This window comes from Fringilla coelebs (assembly GCF_963513975.1).
Source record: "Fringilla coelebs genome assembly, chromosome: 1".
NCBI lineage: Eukaryota > Metazoa > Chordata > Aves > Passeriformes > Fringillidae > Fringilla > Fringilla coelebs.
The window spans coordinates 62457490-62471430 of record NC_140028.1 but is presented as its reverse complement, the minus strand read 5'-3'; the positions used below and the strand labels follow the sequence as shown (position 1 = coordinate 62471430).

At 36.6% G+C, this 13941-nt stretch overlaps 1 protein-coding gene across 1 annotated transcript in view; it reads right to left on the bottom strand.

Annotated features, from left to right (window-relative positions):
* Nucleotides 1–13941, bottom strand: part of LOC311153634 (dynein axonemal heavy chain 5-like) — a gene marked incomplete at both ends in the record, with an annotated part of 146757 nt that overhangs the window by 68044 nt on the left and 64772 nt on the right. Inside the window, 6 exons of the mRNA XM_084205597.1 lie at nucleotides 562–768; nucleotides 4541–4708; nucleotides 5213–5449; nucleotides 5534–5623; nucleotides 10690–11001; nucleotides 11900–12117. Of these exons, the coding sequence (XP_084061723.1) occupies nucleotides 562–768; nucleotides 4541–4708; nucleotides 5213–5449; nucleotides 5534–5623; nucleotides 10690–11001; nucleotides 11900–12117 (1232 nt within the window). The remainder of the gene's footprint in view (nucleotides 1–561; nucleotides 769–4540; nucleotides 4709–5212; nucleotides 5450–5533; nucleotides 5624–10689; nucleotides 11002–11899; nucleotides 12118–13941) is intronic.

Sequence of the window (13941 nt, the reverse complement as noted above, 5' to 3'; positions counted from 1 at the left end):
GGACAACTTGAAGCCATTTCCCCTTGTCCTGTCAACACTGACCTCACTACAACCTCTTTTCAGGTAGTTGCAGAAAGCAATAAGATCTCTTTTGAGCTTTCTTTACTCAAAGCTCAACAACCCCAGTTTCTTCATAAGTATTGTTCTTTAGGCTCACCACCAGCTTAGATTTCACATAATAGTAACTGCAATTTAAAGTCAAGTGCAGATCAAAGAAAAATCTCTGAGTGTTATTCAGATTTGCATGCTTCCTTTCCCAGACTAGTTCTCAGGACTGCTACTTTGGAAATCCTATGAGCTTTGTATGCAACCAAAACAAAAGGCTTAAATACCACAGCGATTGCACCAAGTGGCTTGACACTGTCCTTAATTGTTTGGGACTGACAGCTTAGTCATGCCACACTGGCTCGGGGAAATTTATTTTAGTAAACATATTTGTTCTAACCCATATTATGATACCTTTTTTCTAACCTATCCCATTTTCTCGACCCACAGATCAGTATCGCCATCAGCAACAATGATAAGACACCCAACTCCCAAATGTTAATATTTCCCTTTTACCTGATCACCCCATTCATTAATCAGAGGCATGTTGATGTCATCAATAAAGACAGTCATTTTCTTCCCTGCTGGAGGACCATGTGTAGCACCCATTCTTTTGCCTATGTAACTTTCTATGCTCCTTTGGAACATATGTGGCAGAGTTGCAGAGGAAAAGTTTAGGCATTTGGCCAAGTGAACATCAGGATCATACTTGCTTGTGTAATTCTGCAAGATAAACCACTTTTAAAAGCACATCAGTAACTCCAGGTAAATTAAGACAAAAGGAGACACAGATGCTCGGCAGCCCTCCAAAAATCTCAGTCCTGCTATTAACTTCAAAGTCTAGAAACACAGTTTATTTAAGATAAATACACCATCTGCAACTTGAAAGTCAAACAAATGTCATTAATGTTTTGCATAAAATTTTTAAGGGTTAAAATTTATAAGCTCTTAATAGACTTCACTAAGTATTACAACAAGTAGATGTATGCTAGCTCGAGATGCAAATACAGTTTGCATTAGCAATTGTCAGGGTTTTTCTAAATTTAAGCTGTTAGTGATGATCCATTACAGCAGACTGCAAAGAACAAGAGAAAAACCAAATCCATTTTCACATGTACACTACAAAACCAAACTCTTAAAACAAAAGCAGTGTAAAGGAATGGCAGTGTAAAATTAAACCCAGATACATCATACTTATTGATAGCTATCTTCTCTTAATGAAGAAAGTAATCCTTGAATTTTATGAATATGTACAATTCCCATGGCTGCTGAGGATGCCCCAAAAAACAAAGTTCCAGTTTTCATATTTAGTGAGGTTTTGTAATAAAAATGTGCAACCCTAGAGTCGCACCAAGGCATATATATATATATATATAGAGAGAGAGAGAGAGAGAGAGAGTGTGAGAGAGAGCATAGGAAATACTTTGCTTAGGAGAAGTCCTGGAGCTTAGAAATAGCACTAAAAATTCCATAATTTCCAACATAATTTCTTTTTAAAGATTTGATTCTTCTGGAATGATGATGAAGTTGAATATAATTTAAATTCTTATCTGTATAAGAGGGTTGACTAGAAATGTCCCCATTTTGGTACCTCAGAAAAATAAACCTATATCCTTGCTGATGAAGTACTCTCAGAACTCCAGTGAGACATACACTCTGTGTGACAACAGAAAAGAAGATGCAGCTAGATACCCACAACATATTTTGATGAATGTTGTTAATTTTGTTGATACAGTGATAGCAGTTTAAGAAAAGGTGCCCTTCAGAAAGTGTTTTTTTCAGACCTCACGTAAATGACAACCCACACATGCAGTGTATATGCAACAGTCCTGTCTTTGGTGTGTACTCTTCACAGCTGAAGGGTTGGTGCAGGTCAGTGCTCAGCCAGTTCCAGCCACCTCCAGCAGACCCACTAGAGACACTCAGCCTGTGTCTGGAAGGGTAAAATGCTGCCTGGCAGTTGAGAGGGAAGTGTAAAAAGCTGTGAGAAATTCAGCCCTGCAGACACTAAAGTGAGAGCAGAAAGAAGGACAGGAGGTGCTCCAGCACAGGTTCCCCTGCAGCCTGTGATGCAGACCATGGTGAAGCAAGTTGTCCCCCTGGATTCCATCAAGGTTCACAGTGGAACAGAGGTCAACCTCCAGCCCATGGAGGAGCTCACACTGGAGCAGCTGGATGCCCAAAGGAGGGTGTGTCCCCATGGGACCCCATGCTGATCTCCTGGCAGGACCTGCAGACCCATGGAAAGAGAAGCCCACGCTGGAGCAGGTTTGCTGGCAGGACTTGTGACACCATGAAGAACCCCATGGTGTAACAGTTCATGAAGAATTGCAGCCCTGGTAAGAACTATGTCCCATATGGGAGGAGGGAGCAACATGAGGAGGGCAGTGTGGAGCTGTTACGGACTGACCACAGCCCCTGTTTCTAATCCCCCTGCACTGCTGGCCAGGGAGGAGGTAGAGGAGTCAGGGATGAAGGACTAAAGGTGAGAAGAAGAGAGGGGTGAGAAGAGGGTGTTTTCAGTATTTTTTTTTCACCATCCAATTCTGGTTTTAATTAGAAATAAATTTTAAAAGTGTTCCCCAAGTCAAATTTTTTTCCCTGGCAGTAATTGTTGAGTTGAGGATGTCCCTGTATTTACATCCAGCCCTGTGCTGTTGAGGAGGGGGAGGCAATCAGCAGCTGGGTAAGGGTCTTGCAGCTGGCCAAGGCCAGCAAACTGCAACTATGAATTCTCAACCATTCAAAAAACACATTTGTGTTTTATCATTGTGGCATTTCAGAATGTTTGCATGGTAATAGTAACATTGCACAGCACAGAAATGCGAACTATCTTTGAAAAAGAAGAGGGTATTGAATAGGATTATTTTTGTTAGTTAAAATGTCAAAGAATTTTCAACTGTCCATTACCAGTTTAATATTATATTTTAAAATTTTTTGCAATTCGTGAATTAATAGTACAGACAATAAAAATCTTAAATTACTATTCCATTTTAAGTTCTTTATTTTGATTCATACTGATGCTTTACTCAACACCAAAGATTATTCAGATTAATTCAGATTACTACCTGAAGTATTCTATATTAAGATTCTTTTACTTTTTCATTCAATCAACTGTTTATATCTAGAAATTTCCACAAGGTGTAGTAAAACAAAATTCTACGGAAGATGAAAGCAGAAAGAGAACAGTTGTGAAGGCAGTTAACACTCACTCCTAACCTTAGATGAGATCAAATATCTGCTACTCTGCTCTATAGCATAGACTCAGCGTAAGCAGCTCCCAAGAATCAGTTTCAATTATTTTTAGGGACAGGAATGGCAGCTGAAGGCTGGAGGTTGCCAGTATCTGGACTAAATCCAGGATGCGGAATATCAAGACCACCACCCAGACCCCGCCTCTTCACTCTGCTAAAATAGTTCTCAGCTGGTGCCAGGAGCAGAAGCTGGCATGACACTGGCATGCCTGTTGGCATCGACAGCTATGCTGGAAAAATAGCATTAATGGCTGCTGGCACAGGTACAACTCACTCTGTCAGGGCTCAGAGAGCTCATGGCCGGGGCACACAGAATGGCTCCAGATCTTAAGAAAGCCAAAGGTCAATTTAGGCTGGTGTTTTTCAGCTATTTTCCATTTCAAGACCTCTGCAAATCCTCCAGTGGAGGTACAGCTGCCTGTATAACCAATTCAGTTGCCCCGACAGTAGATCAGTTTTATTTAGCTACCTCTCATTGATCAAAGAATCCATGCTTTCCCCTGAAAAACACAGAAACCCTGCAGAAAAACATTGTGCTTCCATTTTTTTAAATAAGGGATGCCAAGTTTGGTATGACATCTGGTTTTGTTCAGTCTTTTGATTATTGAATTTTCTGTATTATTATATTTTTTGTGTCATATGATTAACTTGCACGATTTTATAATACAGAAAGCATGTATTTGTTAATTAAATAGCAATCTTATTATTTCCTTCTAGAGGAAGAACATGTCATTTTCAGTGAAGAAATTGAGAGAGTAGATAACAAACAGTAAATTTACCCTCTGAAAACCACCCTTACTACAGAAGGAAGTTCTTTTTCTCTCTTCTGTTTGGCTTTTGAAGAAAGGCTGTGCAACAAGGTGTACAAAAGATCAGTTCACACATGGCACCACTGACAAAGCACAGGAAAATAAAAAATCCTCCAAGAATCAACATTTTCTTAGCGAAATTTTCCATTAGACTACTCAAAAGAAAAGAAAGCGTAGGAAAGAGGCTTTATCATCTGACCTTGTGGCCACAGTTAACAAAGTTTAAAAGAAACCTTTGTACTAAAGTGTAGAAACTTGGGTTTTTTGCTTGTAGTCCATGTGAGTACTGGCAAAATGCCTCAGTAGGAATGCTAGCATGTACCCTGAAGAAAAATCAAACTATCCTTAACTTCAGCTTAACATTTGTGCCAATATCCACTATGGCAATGTTATTGTAGCAATATATTACATATGTTTCTCTGTTCCCCTTACCTTAATCATAACAGTTTTTGCCGTTCCTTGTTCCCCAATTAGCAAAACAGCTTTTCCTTGCCTCATGATAGTGTGCATTAGAAAGTCTGTTCGGACACTGTCTATGTTTGGAACTAGAATGGAAGTATATTCTGGTACTGAATCTTTAGGATAAATATATTCAGGGACCTGCATAAGAAAGACATGCAAAAAATTTGAGCATTCCTGCCTGCCCACACAATCACAATCACAACCCCATCACAACACAAAATCAAATATACTCTATAAAATTTACATCAGCAAAACTTTTCTTCCTGAAAGCCAAGTATCCTTTCGTAATCAATCAGTATCTTGTCATGCTTTTCTAAAAGGGTGTTAGACTAGCAGGATATTCTCATTCCTCCAGTGCCTGATAAAAGCTTTTCCTTGCTGGAATTTCATAAAGAGTAAGGTGATAGACAGTATACAGTTAAGATCACTTCTGTTTCACTTCCAAAGCTATTTCAAATGCATGTTTCTGTTTTTTGCTGAATATATTTTTTAGGAAAAGAAAAATATCCCTCAAAAACAGAAGCTCCTGAGAATTTGGTAGGGTTAATTGTCCTAACCAAATGATGTACGGTTGGAAATAAAATGTCTCTTACCAAATACATCTTGTGTACCCATTGAGAAAGTGTGTTGCAGCATACGAACCTTCTTTGACCAGTGCTCCCACTGTCCATTGGCATTGATAACAAATTCAAACATGGTTTCCTCTCCATTCACAGCTGGAAGCTCTTTCACTGCAGAGTGCTTCCGTAGGAACAGCTCCATTTTCAGCTTGTCATCTGGCTCCAGAAGGGCTCCAGCTGACCACATCACAGCGAAAACAAACAAGCGAGCAATATGTTCCTCACTGAGCTGCTTCTCGTCTCGGCCAGACAGCAAACCCTGCAAAGGGGATGCAATACAGAACTGCTGCCCTCCTAGAACACACCACAGGATCAGAGAGAGAAAAACAGATGCCATATCTACCTGCAGGAGGTCAATAGCTTGCTTGATGTACATACATTCTAAAATCGACATTTTGGGTGTCACAGCAGAGAAAACAAAATCCATCACATCCTGTGAAGAAAAAAACATTATTTGAAGATTCTCTTTACCAGTTTCAATGGCATGATTTATTCTTAGATGAGATCAATTCTTTATTTTCAAATATATTTTAAACTTTATTTCCAAACAACAACTTTTCCCATTTCTGGGCTTATAAATATTCAGACTTTAACCATGATTTTTTAATAACAATAGCATATTAGAAAAATAACTTTGATGTACCAGAGTCAGCGGAGCTACTCATATGAGCTCCACAGAGTAATTTCCTGAAGAGCAATATGAGGAATGCTGTTCAGTGTTCAGTTACTTCAGGGATCTGCCTGCCATTTGTGCTCTCCACTAGAGATTTTAATCTACCACTGATATTTTTGTGGTAGGAAGATAAAAGCACTGATGCTACCATCCATCCATCCATCCATATATATATATATGTATATATATATATATACACACATATATATGATGCACAAGCTTGCCACAATAAATTTCTATCTGTCTCATCTGTTCTGACTGCACCATACTGCACCAGTCCCTCTTGAAATCAATACTCTTGTTTTCCTGTAGACTCCTAGCAAGATCCAAAAAGAATTTTTGAATTGTATTTAATAGAAGTTGGACTTTCCTCGGGTTTCTTCATAGTCTTGGCTACCACGTCTGTCTTTGCCAAGTGTTTTGCAACATCTTGAGCAAAGTTTCAAATTGATGTAAAGTCCTCTCTGAGATTTGCGGAGCAAAATTTTAAAATATCAATTGCCATCCAATAGTACAGACTGATGTAAATTATAACCTACTTCCACCTTCATCCAACAATCTGTAATATAATACTCTCCCTGTGGGTTATAGTTGCCCTCTTAATCTTTGGTTCCACCCACTCATTATGGGAAGTGAAAGTATAACAGGGATACTATGGGAGATAGTAATTTTGGAGGAATTCAATTTCTAGATGTCATGTCCTGTCAGGGAGAAAGCTAAGACAAAGAAAACATTCAATTGCCCTAAGACATAAACAATTTACTTAGATACTTTTAAAAAAATCACTGAGGCATTTACCCTCATGCTCACCAGCTTTGTTTCACTTTTCAGTTTAATTTTTGTCACTGAAGTTCTCCAAGTGCTATATGCTGAAATTTATTGTCACAGAGAATGAATCAATATTTTTACCCATCCTCCTGGGTTCCATCCCACTAGAATACCAAGTAACACACACACACAAAAAAATATATATTGGGATCAAAAACTCATTTAGGCACCTTAATCTAGAGTAGGGCTTATAGATAAGTGGTCTAAGAAGACAATGTGAGTGTGGGCATACACAGAATCATGAAATACACAGGGTTGCAAGGAACCTTAGAGGTCATCTACTTCTTTCACCCCACTATGGGCAGGGATGTCACCCACTCTATCAGGTTGCTTATTTTGTTATTTCTTGCTGACTAGAAAAAGTGCCTGCACCTCTGTGTGCTGCCTTTTTGTGGCTTTCTCCCAAAAATGCCTGGTCCATCCCCAGTGGTGCATAGGGCGCTCAGCTGACTAACTGAGGGTGTTACGGGTGCCACAGGGGAGTGCCCACTAGCACTGTGGGAAATTCACATCTAAGACTTTTAGAACTTTTAGAACTTGGAGCTAAATCTCACTGAGATTCAGCTTCTTCATCTGTAAAATAGACCAGATGTCTCATAGGGCACTGTAAATTGTTTAATAATTGATTTGAAACACACAGAATAAAGATATCTCATGCGTCAAAGTGTTCTGTACTATCAAGAGCCCAATTTTCACCAGAACTAGTTTTATGGTACTTATGATTCCAATGAGATTTCTGTAGTTTATGAAGGGTTTTTTAATGTCTTCTTTTTCTTTGAGTTTATGGGAAAAAATCAGTTCCATATATGCTAGTATTTTATTACTACTACAATTTTTAAAACAATACACGGCTGAAAAAAGGATGCAGAATTAACACAGAAATTTGCGTTAATTGTTTGAACAGGGGGACTGGAAAAATGAGTTGGGTCATGACAAATACACAAAATTTTTTAAGAATTTAGATCAGCAATTTGCTATCCCTTACAAGGAGGCTAAAAAATGAAGTCAGATGCTAAAAGTTTGTATGAAAGAATGATCCTTTTGCACACAGTATAATCACTATAGAACTCACTGGACTACAGAGCACTCTTCAGGACAGGAAGTTGGTAACATATTCAAAGGGTTTAGACAAGCAAAAGAACAATTCAGTAATAGAAAGTTATTAATACTTGTAATTTTAATTTTAACATCAGCATTTAAATATTAGAGGTAAGAAAATCTTTGGATTATATATTCAGCGCTATGCTCCAGGCACAGTAGCAGCCTTTACACAAATTGGATTAGTGTAAGATTTAATGTGGAAGAAGAAAATTAGTCACATCTGAAAACTAGGTTGCTACTACTTTTTTTTTTTTTCATTTAAACAATACCTGGACATGTTGAAACTTATGTTATTCACTTAACATCCCTGGTTTGAGCTTCACACTTTGCAGACAATCTCAATAACACCACTTGGGTCACTATTTTAATTATTTCAGTTCTTTGAAATTGTCTCAGATAATTATTTCCATCAGCTAAGCAATTCTGTTGCTTAGAGGTAGCCGCATCATTCACAGAGCAGGAATTGGCAGTGGAGATTCTGAATTTAAGAGAGACTTTTTTAGGGATGAGAGTTTATTTGAAATTACTGCAAAGCAAGAAATGTTGCTGAGAAGAAAGAATTGGGAAAGGGAGGGAGAAAGTCCAACCCCTCAATCACTGTTTTAAACAAAATCCTGTGGAAATAGAAAGCATTCAAAGATCATCTTAAATTGAAATAAGGTTGGGTTTAGGGGTTTGGTTTTGGACTTTTTTCTTTTGTATTTTGATTTTATTTTTTTTTAATGTATAAAAAATGGTGACTTACAATGCCATTTGTAATATACATTAAAAGAATAAATACATTCTTTCCACTGATTCACAACTATTACTTTCTGCTCTTTCCTCCTCCATTACTGCTACCTGCTGCAACTTTATTGAAAATTACTTTATCCAACATGAAGACTTTCAGTGACAAATACTATTTTGATTGGCATAAATAACAAGAGTGTTTTGTAAGCAAGTTGGAATTCTTATAGCTTTTGTCTTACTCTATTTTACATCTATTTTAGTTGAGTTTAGATTAAATTCAGAAAGTCTCTATATGTCTGCTTTAGACTTAGTCTCCTTGGTTACTATATTTCAATCTATACTCTAATCTTCATGTTCTTTAAAAAATCAGATCTTTGTAAGAAGTTTATATCCATGTTTTTCTTAATACTAACATTAAACCCACTGAGGTCTGTATCTGGGGTTTGACTACCACTGTTGATGAATTTTATTTCAAAAATTTTCTTTTTGAATTTTATCCTTTTTTAAATGTGGCAGAAAATAATAACTATAAAAAGAGCCATGTGAACACAAAAGTAGTGTTGCTCTCATCTGTAAAATCACTTTTATTGCCTCTATTATTTGAGAAGCAAAGACAGCACATTAAAAGTGAAAGAAAACTGCCAGCATGACAGCTTTCATTTACATTTTGATAGCTGTAAATGCAGCCTTCAGCACTGAACTAACTTCATATTTCACTGCATTTTCATTTCTTAATCTAATAAAATACATATTTTTCTGGACTTTATTGCTATTGCTTCAGGCTTGGGCATTTTAAGTGCTGTTGTTATGTTTTCAGAGTAAGTTGTAGCATAAAATATAAATAGAATTGTGGCAAAGAAGCAGTAAATTGACCCACATATACATTACTTTGGAAGCATATTTTAAAACTCATTATCAGAATCGTTTCTCTTGCTGCTGCAGTAAATACTATGTCATATCATTAAGTTTTGGAGGTAGAACAAAATGAATAGCTTGTTAAACGTTAGTTTTAAAGTAAATGTGCACTGAAATGAAAAGTAGAATGTTAAAATAGATTTGTTAACATTCAGGGCATTCTAATCCTATATCAATCATTGCTTTTACCATGATCTATAAAAAGCTTTCTGAAATGTCACTCAAAGTTCATTAAAAACTGCATTTTTAAAATGCAAGAGCAATGTAAAATATTACAGGGGAAACCCTTGTGAAATCCAACACCAATTACATGAACAAACAGGCAGGAGCAAGCTGATATAAAACCAAGGTATGTTGGAAGTTGCACTTATTTTACAGATATTGAGGAAATCAGAAGATAACACTGAAAGGTTGCAAAGACATAACTATTTCTTTAAAAATATTCAAAAGCAAAAATAAATATTTCAATATGATGGAAGCATACTACTGAAATTATGCTTTTGTACCCACTATTGAGTGCAACCATCCATAATATTGCTGGAACTTTTCTAATGATTCAGTAAGGTGAGGCCAAACAGGAGGAAAAACATTCAGGATTCTTGCTTTGGATCTACTGACTGAACACAATTTCATCAAGCAATATATCAAAGTGATGCAGTTTCAAAAATTTCCATTGGAACAGGAGCATGGATAACAAAATCAGAAGAGACAACTTCAGTCATATCTTCAGAGCTATAGTCAGAGCTTCAGAGCAGCAGAGAACAGAGAACTACCCTGGATAAATTTGAATTAAGGAATAAAAATAACTGATGGATCAAATGCATTCCTGTTGTACCAGAGTAAAACTAGCTCAATATCTTTCTGAATTTACTTCTATATATTTGAAACAAAATAAGAAGTTTACCCACTTCCTTTGTGTATCCTAACAATACCTAAAATTGCAGTATTAAAATTACAACCAAAGAGAGTATCTGTTTTGCCAATAGGCAGTATAAAATAATCACAGGTTTAACAATTCAGTGTAAACTCCTGTATGCAGACAAAACAAACATTTGGATTATTCATGTGTTATAGCTTCAGTCATTTATTAATGATAGAGATCATTTTCTCTCCTTTTTTAATCCTTCATCTTTAGATTTTTACATAAAAAAAGAAATGTAAATAATTCAAAGAGCACTGGGGAAGGCGCAATCCTTCATTAAGAAAAAAGGACAAAAAATGCAATTTTTTTTCTGAAGTAGTTAATTTAGTACCTGAAATACAGCATTAAAGCAATTCCATAGGACACTGGAGTAGGTGACTGGCAGTGTCTGCAGCCAAGCCCTTAAAATAGGCTTCCAGTCTAACACTGAAGAACTCATGAAGACCATCCCATTACGAGAAACTGTTGCAGGGGAAGCATTGTCAATGTTGTGAGGTTCAAAAATAATTTTGCAATTGGGGGACATTGGAATGCGATCTCCGTTGGCCAAAGTAAGGGTCTTATTATCATCCAGAACAGAGTTCAGATTTTCAATCCATATTGCATCAACAGGTCCATCCAAAACTATCCAGATATGCTCGCCCTAAAAACAAAAGGAGGGACACACACATTCAACTCTACCTACCTTGACCAAAAATACACATTCATGTAATATCAGAAAATGTACTCTTAGATATCAATAATGTCATAATTTGGTGGTCTGCAAAAAAGCAATATAAAAATTCAATTTTTGTCATTTGCTCAGTGATTTTAATTCTTCTTTTGTTATCTTCTGTCACGCTAGAAAGGATATTAAGAAACAGCAACAAAAATTAATTTGTGCTATACTGAGCAGAAAGTTGTATCTTTTTTCTACAAAAGTACATCAGCCAACTCAGCATTCATCAAGATGGATGAAACATTTCCCATTAAATGCAGTCATAGGCACCGGCACTAAGTCAGTGCTTGTGAGATATTACTCAAGTATTTCATGGAAGGTGGCCCATTTTCCAAGCCAGTTCAGGGTAGCTGTTCAGTAGATGTGAGTGTAATTATGATTTCATGAAACATGATCTGCAGGTTTGATAAGAGAATTGGGAAATTCCTGCATCAGTTTCTTACCAAAGCCTTACATTCTGATATAACTATAGAAATAAAGTGGCAATGACTTGAAACTAGAAAGGAGAAAAGAATTTTCTGCCCTCACATCAAAACATGAGCATACCTTGTTTTTGTGTTTGGACTGCTTACAGAAGGAAGCAAACCACTTAAAATCTTTTCTAAATTAATTCTGGAACCTCAAATGCTTGGGAAACCTAGTGCTGTCTGGGATATGTATGTAATTCTGACTCTTGTGCACATTGAGCTCATCAGACACTAAGCAAAATTAACACTGTATATTCCTGTTTGATTTTATAATGGAAGACCTTTCAGATAAATGACAGGTAATGACACCTTATGGAAACAGTATTAAATGTCTGACATTATACAGCATCCATTACCTTCTTTGCCTTTAAAGTTTTTCTCCATAATGTAGAGAAAATACCATCTGTCCAGTCATTTGTAGCAACATCAAGGGTACCAAACATCTGGGAAGCTGTGATTGCCTTTGGGTTCATTCTCATCTCTTTATGAGGAGCACCACAATCTGTCATTGCTTTCATCAAAATATGAATGCATTTTGTCTTTCCTGCACCAGTTGGACCTAGAGTCATCATACCTTAAAACAATATAAACATGGTTTAAAATGAAATGTCAACGAGTCATGCTACCATTTAATGGTTCATTGCATCAACGATCCTTGCTTTATTTTTATCAAAAGCCAATACAAAAGGATGTTTCTCACTCCACTTAATGTTGATTGAAACAGGATTTGAAACTATTATTTAAAGGCCTCTATAAATGTCTCTCTATTATGATAGGCAAGTCTATGTGGGTCTGCATCCTCCCTCAGGCAACTCTTTTCTTTTTTCTAATGGGATAACACAACTGCCTTTTGATGTTCTCATGCAATGACATTGACATGGATGGTGGCAAAAAATCCAGAAATTTCTGAATGTATCTAATGAGAATGAGTATCTTCAGTGATATACAAAATCAAGTGCATCTTTCTGGTGCAAAAGTATCAAAATAATGTACCTGTATCCACCCATGCTGGCATTTAATAGATCTTTCTTTCATAAAACCTGTTAAGAGCAACCACACTTAGTTCATCTGTATATACATGTTAGCTAAGAAAAGTAAATTGTGTCTTCAACTATAAATGGAGCCTACTGTTGGTCTTCTTTAGTTATGTTTTCATTTAATAGGCCCAGAATCTGTCCAAAATCAGATGAGACATTCAAATTGAGACTTCCAAAGTAATTTAAAGGACTTAGATAACTCCTATTAGCCCTAAAGGCAACTGGACAAATCCCTTAGCTGGTTTTGAAAACTTCTTCAACAAAAGTATGCAACAATCACAAACCCAAATAATAAAACTGTCCAGTGCCATGCAAATTGGGTGACATTTCCACTAAAATTAAGGGAGCTGGATGTTCCCTGAAACAATCTCAGGACTCAGAAAATCACTACTCATGCCATATGTTACATATGGGGAAAGCTAATACAAACTCTTCAATGTTAATCAAATGGGTTTTCTGCTGGTTTCAGTGATATTTTGACCAAAATTATTATCCCAAACAGATTTCAAGATCCATGCACTTGATCTCCGTGTGTGTGTGTCTTTAAAAGCTCTTCATGTGCACATAGGGCCATATTTCTCCTCATTATTTTAAATTCCATGGTGACTCCTCCATGAATTCAAGTTTATAAGTAGGACAAGTGTAAGTCAGGAAAGCATAATCTTTTTCCTTCAGTGCAGTAACTTTTGTTCTATAAAGTCAAAAACCTTTTGGCTTGAGCGTCAACTGTTCGGACAATTGGAGCTGCGCAATCTGGGAATAATAGGGATGTGTGGGGAAAAGAGGCATCTAAACAGAATGTCATGGTGGATCCTGAAGATTTTTGAGGAATAGGGGAGCTGTAGCGTCTCACAGATCAAACAGCTTCTTTTAAAAAGAGACAGATTTAATCATAACTAAAACCATTAAAACTTCCATGGTTCCTATATAGAAATAGCTGTTATGCAACACTGCATTCAGAAATCTGGATGCAAATTAGTAAGTCTGCACAACACTAACCAGTTCTTCGGTCTAACCAATGATCTGAATTAAAAGTTTGAGGCCTTAAGAACTCAGACTGCTGTATGTGAATGAGTATTTCCTTTCATTTATTTCATTAGTTTAAGCTGATTATTCTTTTTTTATGACAAGAAAAGGGAGAATAAGAAGGATGATATCTTTATACATGTTTGCTGCTTCAGTTACATTTCCTTAATATTTCCCCTTATTATACTAAAAATCATTAGCTAGATGTTAAGGGAATGGGGGATATTTTAAAGTAGGGATGTTCTTTTTTTCCACTGAGCTATGAATCGTAAGCCTGGATTTAATACTGTCTATGATACCCTTCCTAGGACAGGAGAAATTTTACTAAATGTTTT